This window comes from Thamnophis sirtalis, unplaced genomic scaffold, assembly GCF_051295495.1.
Source record: "Thamnophis sirtalis isolate CommonGarterSnake01/CBP01778 unplaced genomic scaffold, rThaSir2_p1.2 scaffold_4, whole genome shotgun sequence".
Classification (NCBI taxonomy): Eukaryota; Metazoa; Chordata; class Lepidosauria; order Squamata; family Natricidae; genus Thamnophis; species Thamnophis sirtalis.
Window position 1 is genome coordinate 54,053,352 of NW_028261384.1, and position 20,286 is coordinate 54,073,637.

Sequence of the window (20,286 nt, forward strand, 5' to 3'; positions counted from 1 at the left end):
CTGGGATTCTTTGGGGTGTGTGTGTGTGTAATTGTCTCCAGCTGAAGGAGCGGAAGCAAGAGAAACGAAGCTTGGAGAAGCCGGGGAAAAGATGCAAACCCCCCAAAACCTCCCGCATGGGTTAAAGTAGAGCCTCGGGATGCTCTCAGATGGAATCTCCCCCCTTCGCCTTCTTCCTCCAGCAGGCAGGTAGGCAGGCAAACCCTCTCTGCTCCCGGCAGCCCCTGACTCCCTGATGTCTCGCCCTGCTGAAAAGCAGCAACGGTGGGCAACTCCGCCAGCACCGGTCTGTTTGCCTTGGCTGGCCGGATCCCGCGAAAGGATTTTTATTCCCTCCCCCGAGCTTAAGCGGCTCTTCCCAACCGCATGCCCTGGTGTGTGTGTGGGGGGGGGGGGCGGACATACCGCTGGAGCGGCCAAAAGCCTCTTTCTTGACAGCGCTTGACAGCGTTGTTGAGGCCTGCGGGCGAAAAACTTTAATCAGTGGGGTGAAGCATTTTCTTTCGCCCGCCTGAGTTCTGATGCGCAATGAATCAAAAATAGAATTGGGGGGGTTGCTGGTGGACTGATATTATATGATCTATTTATAGCATCCTGCTCTTGCTGGAACTGCCTTTTCAGGCTTGAATTGGCCACCCCGAGCAAGCTTCAGTGGAGGGGCCGATGTTAGCCCCCCTCCCTTCTCCAATCCAACCCCCTTCCCCTCCCCCACAATTCAACCTGGAAGGAACAGCCTCCCTTTCCTCGTCTGCTCATCGAATCAAAAGATTGATACCCACGAAGCTTTAACCCCCCCAATCACCACCCCCACCCCCAAATAGGCAGACCCCTCCTCCCTATCCACAACTCCCCACAACTAGAAGAGGCCGCACGGTATTGTGACCCATCTGATCGACAAACGCACAGACATACAACTGGGGCGGGAGCGTGCAACTGCGCACAAAGGTCTCCGGAGCAACTTTTCTCCTTTTGGAAAAGGTGCATTCTCGACGCGCCGGGGCCGCTCTACTTCTCAAAGGGGTTAAGGAGCCCCCACTCCTCACTTTCCAACGTGGGGCGGCGGTGGAAATGGGAGGAAGCTTTCATTTGCAATCCCGCCTCTTTCTTGGCGCTTCCAGCAACAGCTCCATCAAAAAGGCAAAGGGGAGAAAAAACAGAGGGGAGCCCGTCCCGGGGAAAATCTTTGGACCCGCCAAGCCTAGAGAGAAGGAGAGAGAAAGAAAGAAAGAGAGAGAGGGAGAGAGAGTATGAAAGGAAAGAAAGAGCGAGAAGTGGCCCAGCCCTTGATGCAGAGAGGGAGGCGCCAGGAGGAGAGGAAGGCGAGCTCCCCTCCTTGTTTGGCTTTTCTGGACCGACCAGATTGGGAGAGGCGCCACCCGAAGAGGTGGAGGCTTTTGCGGGGAGGAGGAGGAGGCAGCCTCTGGATCTGTCCAACCCAGGAACCAGAGCGATCGGGGATCTGGCAAGGTGGGCTAGGGCGTGATCGCTTCAGGGTTCACACGTTTCTGAGCCAGCGCAGGATGCCGGCAAGGTCGAAGAGGAAAGCCCGGGAGTGGGATTGGATCTCGGGCTTCGGAGAGGCCTGCCAGCCAATAGGGATGCAAAAGATGAGGGGCGTGGCCCCGAGCAACCAGCCAATGGGAGAGAGCAGCTCAGGCAGCCTCTAACTCTCAGCTAGCATAGTGATAAGTCACCGGTGGATTTCTCAAAATCTTTGGAGTGAAACTGAGATACTACGTCATGCATTCTTTCAAAAAATCGAGACTTTTTAAGAATGCAGCGGGACACAGGACAAATTGTGCAAAATTGTGACCATCCCACGAAAATCGGGACATCTTGTCACCTTACCATACCCTCTTCCTACTCACTTACCTTTTGAAGAACTCCAGAGACATCCAAAATGCTGTAACAGATTGGTTCATCATATGGCTAGGACCATGTTTCTAGTGGCCACATTGAATTGTGGGCCATGGGAACATGAGGTCTTCTTCCAGAATCACTGCACAATTCTGATTGTTTGAGTGACAAAACAACCATAGTGCTTCACTATCATGGTCTGCATATCACTGTGGAAAACTCCTGGGCTCTGATGCTTTCTGCAGTGCTGTGCAGATAATATTAGGCAAACAAAATAAAACAATTGTTTGGTAGCCATGTAGCAGCATTCTGGAAGTGGCTCCTGTGTTCCTGATGGACACATTAAATTTTGAATACTGGGAACATGATGGCATCTTCTGGTATTAGGTAACATAACCCTGTTCCATTGCTGTGGAAAGCTCCTGAACTCCTCAGAAGGTACCGTAAATGAGGAGGAGGGTATGGGGCCTAATGTGGTGGGAAGCAGATCTGAAGCCCGAAGGGACCCAAGGAGCAAAAAGCAAGGGATGGGAGATGTTTTAAGGAGACCTGGGGCAATTGGGCCTTGACCTTTCAGGGCCTTCCCTCACCCATCAGGTATCTTGTGTTCCACTTAACAACCTATGTGTTCATTTAACATCAGGTAGAACAGGGGACGGGTCACTAACCAACACTTCCTTGCTTAATAGCTATCATGACATGCAACACTAATGGGCAAGCTCCATTACTGTCAAAAGCCAAGGACTATTTATTTATATAAAAGAACAGCATCAAATAAAAAATTACAATCTGGCAAAACAACATATGGTCTGACCATGTCATGCTCCAACTGGAAAAGGATCTACCCAAATATCCTAAGCAAAGCTTGGGGAAAATGTCAGGTTTTCAAAAATTTCTTAAAGATAAGCACATGGGAACTATTCAAAGTTTGTGGGGGTGCTATTCCAAAGCATAGCTGCAGTAGCATAACCCGTCAAAATCACGCTCTACTAAGCCGCGCCCGATTAAACCGCGTCGCTGACGTCATCAACAGGGCGACAACAGCCAGCGTGGAGAAAGAAGGGCGCTTTAAATAGCGCTTTGAAAGCAAGCCGATTCAACTTAAGGTAAGGGTTAGGTTTAGGGTTAGGTTTAGGGTTAGGTTAAGGGTTAGGTTAAGGGTTAGGTTAAGGGTTAGGGTTAGGGTTAGGGTTAGGGTTAGGTTAAGGGTTAGGATTAGGTTTAGGGTTAGGTTAAGGGTTAGGTTTAGGGTTAGGTTAAGGGTTAGGTTTAGGATTAGGTTTAGGATTAGGTTTAGGGAGGTTAGGTTTAGGCTTAGGGGTTAATTTTAGGTTTAGCGTTTGCAGCGTGCTTCTGTCTCTGCGCTGTTGTCGCCCTCTTGATGACGTCAGCTACGCGGTTTCGTCGAGCGCGGTGTAGTTGAATGCGGTTTTGTGGTGGAACCCTGCAGTAGAACTAAAGCAATTGAATAGCATAAAACTATTGTTAATTCACAAGTAATCCAAGTTACAATGGACTATGCAGAACTTTTTATGACTGGTTTGGGAGTTACAATGGCACAGACACACACAGCAATTGCATGACTACATTTTAGGCAGTTGGCAAATAGTTCAGTTTTACAATCATTTGCAACATCCCTTTGTCACATGGCTGTGATTTATGACTTTTTTGTTGGTTTTCAATATGTATTTCCAATTTATGGGGGGAAAAACACTCATTGGGGAAAATTGATTTGCTCAACAAGTACAATGTTTGCTTAATGACCACTATATTCACCTAACAGCTACCATAAAAATGATCATAACTTTGAATCATGTGATGCCTTATAACTGCAATGATGTATGACCATAATTCTGGGCTAATGACCATAAGGATTATCTGTATTTTTAACAGTTTTATCTATGATATGTATTTTTATCTTGCTATGTACTTAGGTTGATCACAAAAAATCTATTTTATTACTGATATATCTAAATTTATGCTAGGTATGATTTTATAGTTTGGAGAAAGTATATTTTATTTTTGTCTGCAGGGAACTTATCATTTCTTTTCACCAGGACTACAAGATAAGTATAAGCAGTCACTAGGCATGAATTTAGAATAACTGCTTGTCCTTGAATCATTTTTATCTTGCATTCTAGGTCACTTGGATGCATTTTGTATGAGATGTGTTGTTTGAACCACATGTTTACTGGTCATAGTTTTTTGACCGTTGTTCTGAAAATTGTAGAGAGCAAAACACCTTCTCTTCCAGACAATTTTCCAAGAGAACTTGATGCTGTCTTGCATAGGTGGGTATGTTTGTTTGGATTTTATTTTTTCCATTATATCTTTCGTTAATGTCAGTATTGATTCATTTCATTTTGTTAATATTTTAGAATGCTGAATAAGAACCCTTCACTGAGGCCATCAGCTGCAGAGATTTTAAAAACTTCATACATTGACCATCACTTACAGGTATTTGGAATGCTTTCTTAGGCATGCTTAAAAACATACAGTATATCACAGATGAGTAACACCCGCTCACATTTTGTAAATATTTAAGAATATCTTTTCATGTGACAACACTGAAGAAATGACACTTGGCTACAATGTAAAGTAGTGGGTATACAGGTGAAACTCGAAAAATTAGAATATCGTGCAAAAGTTCATTTTTTTCAGTAATGCAACTTAAAAGGTGAAACTAGTATATGAGATAGACTCATTACATGCAAAGCAAGATAAAGGTTGCAGGAAATACCAATCAAATTCTAGAGAATTATATCTAAACTCATTGATTGGTAAGATATTTGATTGGATATTTAATGCAGAAGGATCAGTATTATTACAAGTTTGAGAGAAGTGCTGTTTTGTTCTGCATTCATAATCTGAAAATTCTATCTCCAAAAAATTAAAACTTCATTATAGATGTTCAGAATTTGGTAGAAGTAGAATAGGGGTCACCTGCTATTAGTAATTTAAATTTTCAGAAAGTCAGATAGATTTCTCACACTCCAATACAGAAACAGATAGACAGACAGAGGAGAGAGCCCCATCCTCAAATTAAAAAGAAGAACAACAACAATTTTAAAATACAGGCACAACTCACTTGTTGATCATTTTCCTCCCTGGAGAGGAGAATACTTTGGATTTTGATTCCTGGAGCTCCATTTGAATAGTTGGAACATCTCCATAATCATACTACCATGCTTTTGTTTAAAGGTCGGATTAGTATAAAGAAGATAAGTGGTGGAAAGGTCCACTTTATAGATCAATTAAAATTCTGGGAAACAGAATATCATGGCAATATTACACTACTCATGTTAAAAACGCCTTTAAAATAATATAGAAATGCTGTAACAAAGAAAACAAAGTAACATTTGCAGAACAGATTGCAATTCACTAGAAATTATGGCATTTATTTTGTATTTCAATTAACGGCCTTTGTCCCTTTTAGAGAAAGAAATGATAGCCAGTGAAAAAAATAGGAAACGAGTCAAACTTATTAGTATTTGTTTTTCTTTTCTAAGATGTATATAAATCTCTGCAAAGGCTTGTAGGCTGCCACTTGCTCTTTGAGCAAGAGTCACAAGTGTTTGAGAAACCCAGATTTTGCACTTTGTCTTTTTAGGATAGTGTTACTTATTCTATTCTTCTAGAATAAGAGATGGTAATCCATAGAATCAGAAGGGTGCCAAACCCAAATCTATTTAATCTTCCAGAGCAAAATTGAAGCCTATTATTTCCCATTCAGTGCCCCCACCCCAGCCTCCAGATACCAAGACAGGACATCAACAGCATTACTTAATTCATCATGGGCAGATTATAAAGCTGGGTATCATTAGCATATGGATGATATCTCAGCCCCTGATGATGGATGATCTCACCCACTGGCTCCAGATATTAAACAAGAGCAGAGAAAGTACTGAACCCTGTTGAACATTACATATAAAATATCCATGTCAGAGGCATTCAATATCATGTGTCAGGATGTACATAATATCAGAGAAAAGTCTATGAGTTACTAATGACCATTAAGGAAAGAGAAGTTTGGGCTAGTCAGGCCTTAAGTTTAGTTTATCTCATCAGGGATATTCTTTGTAAGTCACCTACTTCATTCCTTTGCTAAGTGCAGAATCTGGTAGACTATAAGCAATTTATGTGAAACATAAAAGGAATTTGCTTTGTGAAAGACCCAGAAGTCATGAAATACTTCAGTATTAAAAAAAAGTAAATTATTACAATTCCTGTTCCCTGACAGATTATGAAATATAAGCACACAAATATGAGCACACAAATTAAAAAGGATTGGATGTTTAATTCCCAGGAAGGAGCTGATCATATAATAAGTGCTGTGTGAGTATGTGATCATTGAAATTTACAAAAGCAAATCAAATCAAAAGTGGACAAATCACCAAAACCAAATAAAAGAGAAATTCATTTCCATAATTAGTTCATAATTTGTACATATCTGTTTTCTCTTCCCTTAAGAAAATTCTTTACAGAAATTTCAGGCATTAAGAAGGCCATCAATTAATTTACAATAAATGTCATATATTTCAAAGATAATTGTGACATTTTTCTATAATAATATAAATAATATGTTCTATTTGCATTATTCATGAATTAAACTAATTTGAGTACTATTAAAATATCAAAATAGAATGATATAATAATTAATAATGGGTAATTAAACTCATATCCCTTTGAGTTTTACTTTCAACTGAATTGTATTTTCTTGTAATCCTAGTATACAATTTAGAGCCATTCCATTAATTATTAATTACTGCTTCATTCTGCTATGGCAATCATTTCTCTTTTAGCTTCCTTGCCTTTTGGAAGCAACATTAGTTGTCTTCAGTGTTAATATGCTACACTTTTCTTTCAAGTTAGTTGAATATTAGTAAGAATCCGATCCTAGTATTATTTGGTTTTTCTAATAAGTAGCAAACAAGCAAAAGTTTCACTAGTAGCAAGTTAGCTGACTTTTATAATGCATTTCTGTTCTACTCTTTTGATTGTTTTAATCTCTAATGCTAACCCTAACCCTAATTCTTTATTTTCTATTGTTTGCTGCCAAATTACACCATGCTTTCCTAAAAATAAGACCCAATCTTTTCTCCCCCAAAATAAGCACCAGGTCTTAATTTTGGGGGAATGTGTTACCCTCTTACCTTAGGACCACTGCAGCCACACCTCCCATACCCTAACACATATTGCTCTGCTGCCTGACTTCTCCGGCTGCTTGCAGCCAGACACCGCATGGCTTGTTGTGCCAGTGCTGCCAGTCACAGCAGGAGGCTGCATGGTGTATTGTGCCATTGTGTGCACGAGCAGTGATACCAGTGCAATGAGCCTTGTGGCATTATGTGAGTTGCAGCACTGGCGCAATAAGCCTTGCAGCATTCTGCCATGAATGATGGCACTGACGTGAACACTGGCCACAAACAGCCACAAGCAGCTGCAGAAGAAGTCGAGCAGGAGGGCGTAGGAGGTGCGGCTGCAGCAGTCCTAAGGAAAGTGGGTGTGGGGTACATGGGGCAGCTCCACCCCCCCTATCTTGATTGGGCATTATCTAGGGCTTTTGGGGGGGTAGGTTTTATATTAGGTGTAGGCATGAAAATCAGGCTAAGGCTTATTTTCAGGGTAGGTCATATTTTCGGGAAAATACAGAATCTATCTCTTTGTTTATCAATTTTGGCAACTTTAAGATGTGTGAGCTTCAACTCCCAAAATTTCTAATATGACTAGCTGGGGAATTCTGAGACCTGAAGTTTATGAACTTATAGTTTCCAGATTTGACAAACATTGCAGTATAGAATCCCTCTCTCTTTTCAACCCTGATGTTTTAAATGCAACGACATTTAATCTGATCAGAAATTAGGTACTGTTTTAGCAAATCTAAATTGTTAAATCCAATAACATCATAAATATTTGGCTACTACAAGAATTGCTGTAGACTAACGATAACTTTTTCCCCCTATTTTGAAAATGCAATTTGCATCAAATAATTATGGCATCTTTGAACTGGCAGAGATTCCTTAGCCTATTTATTCCAATGGATACTTAAGCATTAATGATCTAGTAACAGGAAGCAACCACAAGTTACATCTTTAAACAGGTATTTTCCTGGGCACATATGGCCACTGTCTGAACAAAAGTGGCTTCTTTAAGGGACAATCAACAGATAGAGAGTGCTGATATTGGACCTGAAGCATCCTTGACCACTTCCAAGTATTCCATATCACTGTTGCATGACTAGATTTCAGTATGGCCAGGAACCATCTCTGACCAATCAAAATTGTACATCAATTGCAACTTTGTAGAAATATCACTTCATTCTAAAAATGTATCAAATTTGGATCATGAGCTGCCACTCTCAAGAGAAATAATAAAAGTCATCAAAATCGCTTTGAAATCTAACCATGCTAGTTCAATCAAAGACTATGCTATGCATCAAGATGGGTGATTCACTAACAAGATCTTCATTGTTTCCTGATTACTCAGATCAAAGTGTATATCTTTAATGAATAAAATCCATGACAGGGAGTCAGAAAATGTAGATGATAATTTTATGAGTTGTTGCAATGGGTTTGCATCTCTGCTATCTGGAATAACAGATTTATTAATTAATTTATTAAGCAAATGTATACGACCACCCAACTCAAATACAGGTGATAGTAGGTGAACCTAGTCACATCCTGCAAGGCCTGCCTACTAATATCAGCTAACCTCTCATCTATTAGAACAGCATGTTTTGTTTACAGAATCCTAGGACAAATTGCAGTTCAACAGGACTGGCATTAAGTCCTCAACCCAAATTCTTTGAATTTCATAAAAGAGGGGGAGGGGAGGATTTATTATAACTGAATGAATCTGTTCTCTCAATACAAATTTGCATTTCCTTTTCTACCATATTTCCTTTGCCTCACAAAATGACAAAAGCAAACACAAAGGAAGAAAACCTTTTATATTCTAGTGGCTTGCATTATTGGTGTTGGTGGGAGTAGTCTTGGAGGTTCTTTGATTCTGTTTGTTTGGCAGCTTCTTGATTAGGTTATTGTTTACTTGATTATCGGTCTGATGTTAACCTTGAAATTAATATATGCTCATCTGGGCTCTGATTGTTGGTGGGGAAGTGTATAAGTCTTCTTGTTCTCTTTTTTGACTTGTTCATTGTTTCTTTTGCATAGTCTATAGATATTATGTCTATGTGTCCATTGATAATTAATTTGTCAGAGTGCCACACTTGTAGAAATTCCCTAGCATTTTTGGATTTGGTTTGGTCTAGGATGGTCACAGTTTACCAATTGACACTATAATTAGGTTTGTCCATATGTTGCAAAATTAAAGAGTTTTCATCATGTCTTTTAACTGCTAGTTGATGTTCATTAATGCGTTCTGCCATTTTTCTGCCTGTTTGTCCAAACAGGCAGAAGTGGTTGTTGCAGTCATTATACTACATGTTGTAGATCAGGAGTGTCAAACTCAATTTCATTGAGGGCCACATCAGGATTGTGTTTGACCTTGGGGGGCCAGAGTGGGGGTGGCCAGGGTGGGCATGGCTAGCTTGACTCATGTTGGAGGCACCTGTGGTGGCCCAAGCACTCTTCCAGTGAAAATGGGCTCCAGAACTCTGTTTCAGCTACAAAAGACTCTTGCAATCCTGTGCCAGTGAAAATGGAGGTGAGATTGCTGCCAATGGCCCACACTAGCTCTGTTTTCGGCAGAAACACTGCGGGCCAGTCCTTCATTGTTTCCAAGGTGGCCCCGCAGGCCAGATTTAAACACCCCACTGGCTGAATCTGGCCCCCATGCCTTGAGTTTGAGGCCCCTGTTGTAGATGATTCTGCTGGGTCTTTTCATTTGCATAGGATGTTTTGAAGAGCTTTGGTTGGTTTATGCACTATGCTGATTCCATGTGGTTTTATTAGTTGTTGGTTTCTGAGATGTCATTGATGTATGTTATTATTTTGGGGGCAAAATAAGCAGCACAACACAAAGGATGGGTTTTTCAACATAAAGATTATTTGCCATCTCAAATCTTGATTTTTAATATCTCCCAACATCTTTACTATATAGCTCAAAGCAATTAATAACATGGTCCAATGTACACTTCATAGTCAATACTCTTCTGTTTAAACTGCAAAGCTAGAATCTTTATGGTGCATTGGATAATGAGGTCAAAAAAGAAAATGTCATTAGTATGGTTTTTCATTTCTTATGTTGTTATTAAATCTTCAAGGGTATCCCTTTGTTCTTTTTGTTTTTTAAAAAATTAATATAAGTTGTATCAAATGAAATGAGTTCAAAGTTCTTGATTTACATAATTTAATTATAAATGAAGTAAGGTATTAAAAAGTAATACAATTAGAATCTTCCTTTTGTTAATGTACCATGCATTTTAATTGCATCTTTTCATTTGTTGGCAGTTCTATTAATGTTGATAATTTAAAACTATTATAAGTATGTTTTAAGTACAGTAAACAAAACTATGAATAATAAAATGATGGTTTGGCATTTTAACTTTTTTTAAATTGAATTAGATTTTTTAAAATTGGTAGTTTTATGCTTCAATTTTGTGACAATAAATTCAGTTCATTTTAAGTTTGTTGATTCTCACATTAATGAGAGTAGTTCAAACTATTACTAACTTGCTCCTTTGATGTCAAGTCATTCAGTGTGGCTCCAACCATAACAACAAACTGGAGAAAGCCTGTTCCATCTCACAGGGTTGTTGTGGAGAAGATAGGAGAAAAAGAATAGTGTGTGTGTGTGTGTGTGTGTGTGTGTGTGTGTGTGTGTGTGTGTGTGTGTGTGTGTGTTGTGTGTTAAAGAGAGGGGGGAGATAGATAGATGGTAAGATAAATTATTAGTGATTTATTCAAAAAATTGTGACAATGGAATAAGGATCTATTGAATTTTACCAGTAAGCATTTAAATCCAATAAAATATATAGCATTCAGAGAGATAAAAAATTATTAATTCTAACAGGATTCTAAAACCTTTTGGAGATCATAGGTGCTGTAATCTCACACACGTGTACTGAAGTGACAGTATATTATGATACAATGCAACACAGTATGTAATACAATACATACCTTTACTTTTCTTCTTGATAAAGCAGGGGACTGAGCTTTTGTTTTGGACTTGTATTAAACTCACATTTCATATAACAATTTGTGTTAGGTGGTGGGGGAATTGAAAAATTCTAGAAAATCTTCCTTGGGAGGTGGAGTCAGGTGTGTGTGTACATGCGTATGCGCATGTGTGAATTTCCTTCAATACATGACATAAGGCCATGATGGCAAACCTATGGAATGCATGCCAGGGGTGGGTTTCAAAAATTTTTACTACCAGTTTGATGGGTGTGGCTAGGTGGGGGGCATGTGACTGAGTGGGCATGGGGCATGACATCACTCATGCCCAGGCCTACTCAGTCACATGCCCCCCACCTAGCCAAGGCCACTACACTGACGAAAATCTCTGTTTTGCCAGCTGCAAGGCTGACAAAGAAGCCTCCCTTTCCCCGCCACCATGGCTGCTTCTACCTCAGTGCCAAATGGTCTGTGCCCTTCCCCTACGGACTGACGCCACGGAAGGCAGGAAATAAGCTAGTCTTGGGAGAGACCTTTCCTTTTCCCCTCTCCCCTTTTCTCGGGGTGGCCGCCCCTGCTGTCACCAGCCAGCACAGAAGGGGTGAGATGGTGACGCAGTCAATTGGTCAGTCTGGTGTGTGCCAGGAAAAGAGAATCCCCGCTCACTGATCCTTAAAAGTGGGCCCCTGCTTCTACATCAGCGCTGAAAGGTCCATGTTCCCCTACACACACACCATGCACTTGCCCTGGTGGCATCCTAGTGGTAGCAGCAAAGGGAGGGAAGGAGAGGGGCCAGAGAATGAAGTGGGTGTGACACAACTTCTTCACAACAGCCAAGGACAGAAGAGGCATCTCTTCCATCCTCAGCTTTTGCAAAGGAGCTGCGGCTCTGGGTGCATCACACCCACTTCATTCTGTTTGAGAGCCACTTTGCACCTTGTTTGCAAACCCACCCTTGGAACTCACTGCTGCTCTCCCTCCCACCAGGTGGCTGGCAAAAGGTGAGCAAGGATCTCCCTCAGCATTTTTCCCTGCCAGTGGAAAAGTGCTGAGAGCTCACCCTCGCTGCCCTGCCCATCACTGGCTGGTTGGGAAGGGAGGCTAGGCTAGCGCAAATTCTTACTGTGTGTAGGCAGGAGAAGGCAGTTCTGTGGATTCAAGTGGCAAAGATGAGGCAGGGCGAGCGTCAGAGCGGGCCGGTTTGGGGGCATGGCCAGCCAGCCATCACTACTGGTTCGGCGACCCATGCCCAATTACCATTACCTGTTCACTGAAACCAGTCCGAACCAGGAGCAACCTACATTTGATGTGTGCCAGGTGGCACACAGTGCACTCTATATGGGCATACAAGCCATTGGCTCAGTTCAGCTCCATTGTGCATGTGCACATGTCTCCCGCTGGCCAGCTGGTTTTTGGGTCTCTGCTGCACACATGCAGGGACGGGGTGCATGTGTGAGATGTACATGCATACATGGGGGTGGGGTGTGCGTGGGGATGACATGAGACGTGCATGCATGCACGGGGGTGGAGCGTTTGCAGGGGTCATGTGTGAGGATGCATGGGAGAGGACGCATAAGGGGTCACAAATGCATGCACAGGGGGGAGCATGGGGGTCACACACAGATGAACAGGGGGAAGGGGAGCACAGTGGAGTCGGACGTGCATATGTGAGGGGTGGTGCACACATATGGTCACACCTACATGCGTGGGGGGTCACACATGCATTGCCTTATGAGTGCATGCAAACACACTTTTACCACACAATAACAAAAAGGTTAGCCATCGTTGACATAAAGGGTATTTTTGTAAATTTGTCAATTTCTTTTAACACATGAAATAAACTTTTCTTTCCAGCTTGATATCACAAACTGCCTTCTTTCCTCCAATGTTTTAATTCCAATTTTATTATTTCTTCTCAATTTTAGAAAGAAAAAGGTACATCTCCAAACTCTGAGGGCCATATCTGAAGTGCAGAAAATGACACCTCGTGAACGAATGCGATTGCGGAAATTAAATTTAGCTGATCAAACAGCACAGAAGCTGAAGTAAGCAAACACTTGTGTTAGTCATGTATTTATAATTCTATCAAAATCATTTGTAATCAGAAGGTGATGATTTGATATACTCCTTCATTATATTTTCCTCTTGTAAATTATATATAGTATGTTTTTTGCTTTCTAATTCTGAAAATGAACCTAACAGAGAAATTACAAATGTTATTTATTATTCTAGCTCTTTGTGTGCTTCAAATACTGATATATTTAGTGAAATAACTGTTTGCTTGCTTTCAGAACACTTTTAATCATTGTTGCCATTTGTTTGAACAGTTGTTAGGACTATACAATGTCATGCAGTTTTCTGTCTATTTAGTAGTCTAGATATTTCAAAACTCTATAATGGGAGATACAGTATACCATAGGGCAAAAATAACAACATGCAAAATAGTAAAATGTATAGAATTTGTGTCTGTTTACGACTAAAGTCAACTTTATTAGAACTACAGATTTGTCAGATAGACAGAATAACAGAGTTGGAAGGGACTAATAAAGTTGTGATAAAGTTGCTGTTATTTGTTATTTGTTGTTATTTGTTATTATTTTTGCCCTATGGTATAGGGCAAAAAGTGGTATATCCCCATTTTTAGGGTTTGGAAATATCTGTACTATCAAATAGACAGAAAACTGCATGATATTGTATAGTCATAATAACTGTCCAAACAAGTTGTAATAGTGTTGAAAAAAGTGCTTTGAAAGCAAGCAAAGAGTTATTCCACTAATTATATCATTATCTGAAGCACACAAAGCACTATAATGATAAATAATATTTGTAACTTTTCGGTTAGGTTCCTTTATCAGAATTAGAAAGCAAAACATATATACCGTATATGTTTTATAGATATGTCATGATTACATTGAATTTGAATAATGCAGTATTTAATTTGGACCAAATTGTAAATTGATTCCAAATTGCCCTTAACATGACTCAAAATTCAGTTAGTACGAGACTTGGGCATGTGCAATTGAAACTAGTAAATGCACAGTTGCAGTTGGCAATTTAGATAAGTTTTAAAAAGAGGAGTCTCATTATTACATTAGAACAAAAATTGGATATATGGTAATTGATTGACCTACACGTTGTGATAGCAATGCTAAAATAGGGCAAGATGTTGGAATGCCTGAATCTACAATAGAATTGTTTTTTTTTTAATTTTGCTGCCCTTCTCCCCTCCCTTTCCCTCTCTTCCTCTTCTCTTTAAATTCACATCCAAGGATTCCAGTGTGTTCTTCCCTGTGTCCTCCAAATGTTTCTTACAGAAGCATGTTTGCTGAAGTTCAAGCAATCTTTTAAAATTCTTTAGCAGCTTTTTTCCTTTTGGTCTTTTACATTCAGCAGCTTCTTCCAACCCTTAGGTTTCCAAAGGTTATAATCCTTACTTCAGCTTTGAAGAACTATATAAGGGAAGAAGTATTTCAGATTTAAGCATCCAGTCTTGTAACATTTTATTGTTTTGTACCTATTTAGTTTATTATTCTTAAGAAACTGTTTTAAAATAACTCTGATATTTAAGACTATGTAGCAATTTAATAATGGAGATTTAATATTCCCTTGAAATGGCAAGGTCATTTCCCCCAATTTCAGAATTCAGAATTAACATGTATTTCTTTCTCATGCCAATTTACATTCAATTCTTACACAATAAATGTTTCTTTAAATCATTTGAAATACTACAATTTGCAATTGATACCAGTATTCTCCTTTCAGACAGTTGGCTGAAGAAAAATATCAAGAAAATCTTAAAAGAATGAAAGAACTTCGATTCCGTAATTTTCACCAAGTGAATATAGATGTGCTTCATGTAAGAACTGATTCTACCCTTTTCACTTTTCTAAAAAATTACAATGAATTTCTATAGTATTTTAACTATCTGTCTTGTTCATAGTATAGTTAATATAGTAGAGAAAGTAGTAATTAATCTTGTATAAGTTTTCAAAAAATATTTAAAAGAGTATAAATTATAATACTCCTTAGTTTATAAAATCATTATATACTTTAAATTGATTTATGAAAATAGTTAAAACAAATTAATTTGAAATTGTAACTGAAAATGAATTATGCTTGTGCATATTATATCTCAATTTAATGACTATCCAATATTTATTCTAAATTATTTTGGGATCACTTTATATATAATTTATTTGCTGGACAAATGAAAGCTACCACATGTGGCTAAATATTTATTTATTTGTTAATCATACTATTTTAGTTTTCCCAAAACTGTGTTTCCTTCTATAAAAAGAAAATACTAGATTAATCCAATTCCAATAACATGATTTGGTACAATAGGTAGTTTTGCTGATTTTAGGGTTCCATTAGCTTTATGTAAAGGTAAAGGTAAAAGGTATGCGGTGGCTCAGTGACTAAGACGCTGAGCTTGTCGATCAGAAAAGGTCGGCAGTTCAGCGGTTCGAATCCCTAGTGCTGCATAAAGGGGTGAGCTCTCATTACTTGTCCCAGCTTTTGCCAACCTAGCAGTTCAAAAGCATGTAAAATTGCAAGTAGAAAAATAGGAACCCCCTTTGGTGGGATGGTAACAGTGTTCTGTGGCCCTTCGGCATCTAGTCATGCCGGCCACATGACCACAGAGACATCTTTGGATAGCGCTGGCTCTTCGGCTTTGAAACAGAGATGAACACTGCCCCCTAGAGTCAGGAACAACTAGCACATATGTGCGAGGGGAACCTTTACATTTACCTAGCTTTATATGTTTTAAAAATTCATAAGAATATTTTTAAAGCCATTCTTCATAGAAAATCCCATTGATTCTAGTCAGAATATATTCAGTAATTTATGGCTGAATTATGATCCTACTTTTGTCTTTTTTTTAATTGCTTCAAATAAGGAATCTGATCAGCATCATTCAGAATACCTCATTAAATCCCAGTCTGTCACGGCATTGGAGTATTTTTCCATAGAATGCAGTAACCAAAGGGACAATGATACAATAGGCAGACTTAATGAATCTAATCCAGCAGAGCATGGTAAGAATTATAAAAGTATATATGATCATTATCTTGTTTCATTAAAATATTATGAGATGCAACTAAGAAGTCAAACTTAAGTATTTAAGAAAAATGAAATAATTGTTCTAAAATGACTAGAGCCCACATGCATTTTCTTTGAGAAATAATTGTATGTGTTATATTGAGAATATTTTCATAGTGCTGGAAGTCTGAAGTAATCAATCCATCAAAGATCAATAGGATGCCCATAGATTTCTGGTTCATATCTGTCTAGAAGGGATTGAGTCTATGAAAGTTAATTAGTGCATAGTGTATCTATTACTTCAATGCTGGAATTTCAACTTCTTTGGCATTTATTAATCAGCAGAAAGAATATTCTATATGGAGGTTTAGGCCAGCACGTGCAGATAAAACAAAGGCTCCTTTACACTCCAGTATCTGAGAAACCTCTGAGCTTTATTTCTGCTACAAGCTTGGACCATAGCACACGATAAGAATTTAAACAAGATAAGTGTCTTCCAGCACTTTTTATCTGGTTGCTTCACCCCAGTAGCAATCATCCAGTGCAGCAAATTCCCTCGCAGCTTATCAGAACATAACAAATTTAAACAGCCCAGTCGCCTCTGCATCTCAGTGCTGGTGCTGTGATGTCATCAATCATCATTGCTGCTTGTAGATGGAATCAGAGGCCCCACACTGGAGGCAGGTTACCACATTCCTCTGGCGCCACCCCCTGCCAATTCCCCCTAGTAAGGTTGAGCCTCAGACTGGGGCTCGACAGGCGGCTCCCCTCTACGAGGGGTTCACCTAGAAGATAGAAGGCAAAAGGGTTATTACCATATACATTATTTGTCACTCCCCCCCCCCAGGTTTATATGGGTATTTGTTATGGAATTTACGCAGTAGTCGTGTGGTCCTGACATCAGGCATTGCCATCCAGGATGCCTTAGCTAGAGTATACCCCTTCCATCTCACTAGGTATTGGAGTTTGCCCCTATAGGTGCATGCATCCAATATGGTTTCTATTTTGTAATGATCCATATCCACAGCACCTGGGGAAATTGGGAGAGGCTGAGGCCTAATGTTGTCAACCGACTTTAGCAGACTACTATGAAAGACCGAATGGATCTTATTGAGCAATGATGGTAACTGCAATTTGACCATCACCGAGTTGATTACTCAGACAATGAGAAAGGGACCAAGGTACTTGGCACCAGCTTCTCACTTGGGATATGTAATTTAAGATATTTTGTGGATAGGTACACCCGATCCCCCACCTGAAAGAGTGTATGATCAGCCCTCCTCTTGTCAGCTTGTTTTTTGAATTCATCAGTGGCCCTCTGTAAAGATGCTTTGATATGAGGCCAAATTTCCTGGATCTTGTCAGCCCATTCTTTTGAGGTCCTTGAACGTTGCAGGTTAGGTTCTAGTTCAGGGCTGGCAGGAAGCTCCATGCCATATATCACTCAGAATGGTGTAAAACCAGTGCTATGGTGGACCACAACATTGTAAGCAGCTTCCGCGAATGGTAGAAGATCTGATTAATTCGACTATTGGTAAGATATGTAACATCAGAGGTAATGTTCCACCATTGCATTGGCTCTTTCAGCTGCATCATTGGTACTAGGGTGAAATGCTAAATTTAAGCCCTGGGAAGAACCAATTAATCGTATAAATTCCCTTCAAAACCAGGCAGTAAACTACACCCCCTGTCTGAAATAATTTGAAGTGGCACTTTGTGCAAGCGATAGATATGTTGGAGAAACATAGCATATATGTTTCACCAGTCTTGGTGCCGACAGTATACTTTTGCATGGGATGAAATGAGCATGTTTTGAAAACAAGTATATTACCGTCCATATCACAGTATGTCCATTAATACTGGGGAGCTCTACAACAAAATCCATAGCAATTTCTTCCCATGGACATGGGTCAGCTACTGGTTGTAATAGCCCTAATGGTTTTCCAGGCCTGGCTTTGGTGACAGCACAAACTCGGCAAGCTTTCACGTAATCTTTGATTGTTGCTCTCATTTTAGGCCACCAGAATTGCCGTTGCACTAAATGTAATGTGTAAAGGAAACCAAAGTGGCCAGCTGGTTTGACATTGTGACAGTGGTGCAATATGTTAGGCTACAAGGTTGTAGGCACATATAATTTGTCCCCCTTCCAGGCCATCCCATCCCAATGAGTTAAAATGGCTCTATTTTCAGCTAACTAGGGATCGGTTAGTAGCGCTTTCCATAATTCGTCAAATACTGAGATGATAGGGGAAACCTTTGCCACTCTTTGCACTGGCTGATTAGGTGGGATAATGGCCTGCACATCCTCCTCTCATTTATTATTATATTGAGGCATGCAAGACAATGCGTCAGCTACAAAAATTTTTCCAGCTGGGACATACTTCAACTTGAAGCTAAAACGTTGGAAGTACTGCGTCCATCGAACCTGTTTGGGTGACAACCTTAATGGGGTCTGCAGAGCTTCCACAACTCTGTGTGTTGTCGGTTCACACCTCAAATTGTTGTTTAGTCCCTTCCAACAAACACCTCCATGTCAAGAATGCCCAATGTACAGCATAAGCTTCCTTCTCCCAATCGCCCATCCTTGTTCTGTCGAGGTGAGCTTCCGGAATACATAGGTGCAAGGCTGCAGTCTACCCTGCTTATCAGCTTGTAACAATATGGCTCCCACAATGACGTCGCTGGCATCTGCTTGTACTACAAACACCTGTTCCAGATCAGGGTGTTTCAAGATAGGTTCATGAGGGAAAAGTGCCTTCAGTCCCTCAAATGTTTTTTGACATTCCAATGTCCACTTCAGACCTTGTCCGGGCCATGGTTTAAGTACAGAGGGTTTGGTATATAACAAGCCTGTCAAGGGTAACACCACTTGGGCAAACTTTGGGATAAATTGCTGGTAAAATTTGCCAAACCCAAGGAAACTTTGCAATTGTTTCTGCGTCGTTGGTGTTTGTCAACCTAGAACTGCCTGAACCTTATGATGGTCCATCTCCACCCTGTGTCTGGTGATATAATACCCTAAATAATCCAGACTTGTGTGGTGAAGCTCGCACTTGGAGAGCTTCACAAACAGTTTGGCAGCTAATAACTTCTGCAAAACCTGTCTGACCAAATGGGTGTGCTCCATCATTTTGGTGTAGATCAAAATGTCATCCAGGTATACAAGGACCCCTGATATAAATGTTTGTTTGTTTATTGTTTGTTTGTTTATTTATTAGATTTATATGCCACTCTTCTCCGAAAGGACTCAGGGCAGTGCACAACATAAAAAACACATATTACAAAAATTAAAAAGGAAATTAAATAAAGTATCCAAAAACAAACCTAATTAATGTTAACAATAAAAATTTAAAAATTAGATTAAAATTAATAATTAAATTAATCGTTTATTTTATTCTGTTCAGGCCAGGCCGGCTTGCTGGAAAAGCCAACTTTTTAGGGCACGTCAGAACTGAAGGTCGGGGATTATGTGAAGCTCCGGGAACAGCTCATTCCACAGGGAAGGCACTCCCACAGAGAAAGCTCTCTCACTGGGGGTCGCTAGCCGACACTGTCTGTCCGATGGCACCCTGAGGAAGCCAACTCTGTGGGATCGCACTGGACAGTGGGAGGCTACTGGTGGCAGTAGGAGGTCTCGCAGGTTCCCTGGGCCTAAGCCATGGAGCACTTTAAAGGTCATAATGAGTACCTTGAATTGCACCCAGAAAACAACCGGCAACCAGCGCAGGCTGCCTAAAAGGGGTGTAACATGGGAGCACGTAGGTACCCCCATGATAACCCAGGCGGCCACATTCTGGATCAGTTGAAGCCTCTGGGTGCTTTTCAAGGGCAGCCCCATGTAGAGAGCATTGCAGTAGTCCAGGCGAGAAAGGGCATGAGTGACTGTGCACAGAGCATCCCGATCCAGGAAGGGGGCAACTGACATACCAGGTGAACCTGGTAAAAGGCCCCCCTGATCAGGGCCGTCAGGTGTTCTTCTAAACTAAGCCACATTCCCAGATTGCGGGCCCTCTCTGAGGGGGGTAAAATTTCTCCCCCTATCATCAAAGATGGAACAAGATGCACAAATTGGGATGACGGAAACCACAGCCACTCAGTCTTGGAGGGATTGAGCTTGAGCCTGTTCCTCTCCATCCAGATCCGCACAGCCTCCAGGCATCGGGACATCACGTCGAGGGCATTGTTTGGGTGGTTTGGTGTAGAGATGAAAAGTTGGGTATTATCAGCATATTAATAGCAATAGCAATAGTTAGACTTATATACCGCTTCATAGGGCTTTCAGCCCTCTCTAAGCGGTTTACAGAGTCAG

The 20,286-nt window shown here is 40.5% G+C and overlaps 1 protein-coding gene across 3 annotated transcripts in view; it reads left to right on the forward strand.

Annotated features, from left to right (window-relative positions):
- Positions 1-20,286, forward strand: part of NEK11 (NIMA related kinase 11) — a 203,599-nt gene that overhangs the window by 69,223 nt on the left and 114,090 nt on the right. For all 3 annotated transcript variants that reach the window (XR_015696375.1, XM_087712942.1, XM_087712943.1), the window contains exons 6-11: positions 3,999-4,148; positions 4,236-4,314; positions 6,098-6,192; positions 12,860-12,979; positions 14,697-14,790; positions 15,835-15,973. Coding sequence is in view for 2 of the 3 variants with exons in the window: in XM_087712942.1 (XP_087569068.1) it covers positions 3,999-4,148; positions 4,236-4,314; positions 6,098-6,192; positions 12,860-12,979; positions 14,697-14,790; positions 15,835-15,973 (677 nt within the window). In the remaining variant the exon portion in view is untranslated. The remainder of the gene's footprint in view (positions 1-3,998; positions 4,149-4,235; positions 4,315-6,097; positions 6,193-12,859; positions 12,980-14,696; positions 14,791-15,834; positions 15,974-20,286) is intronic.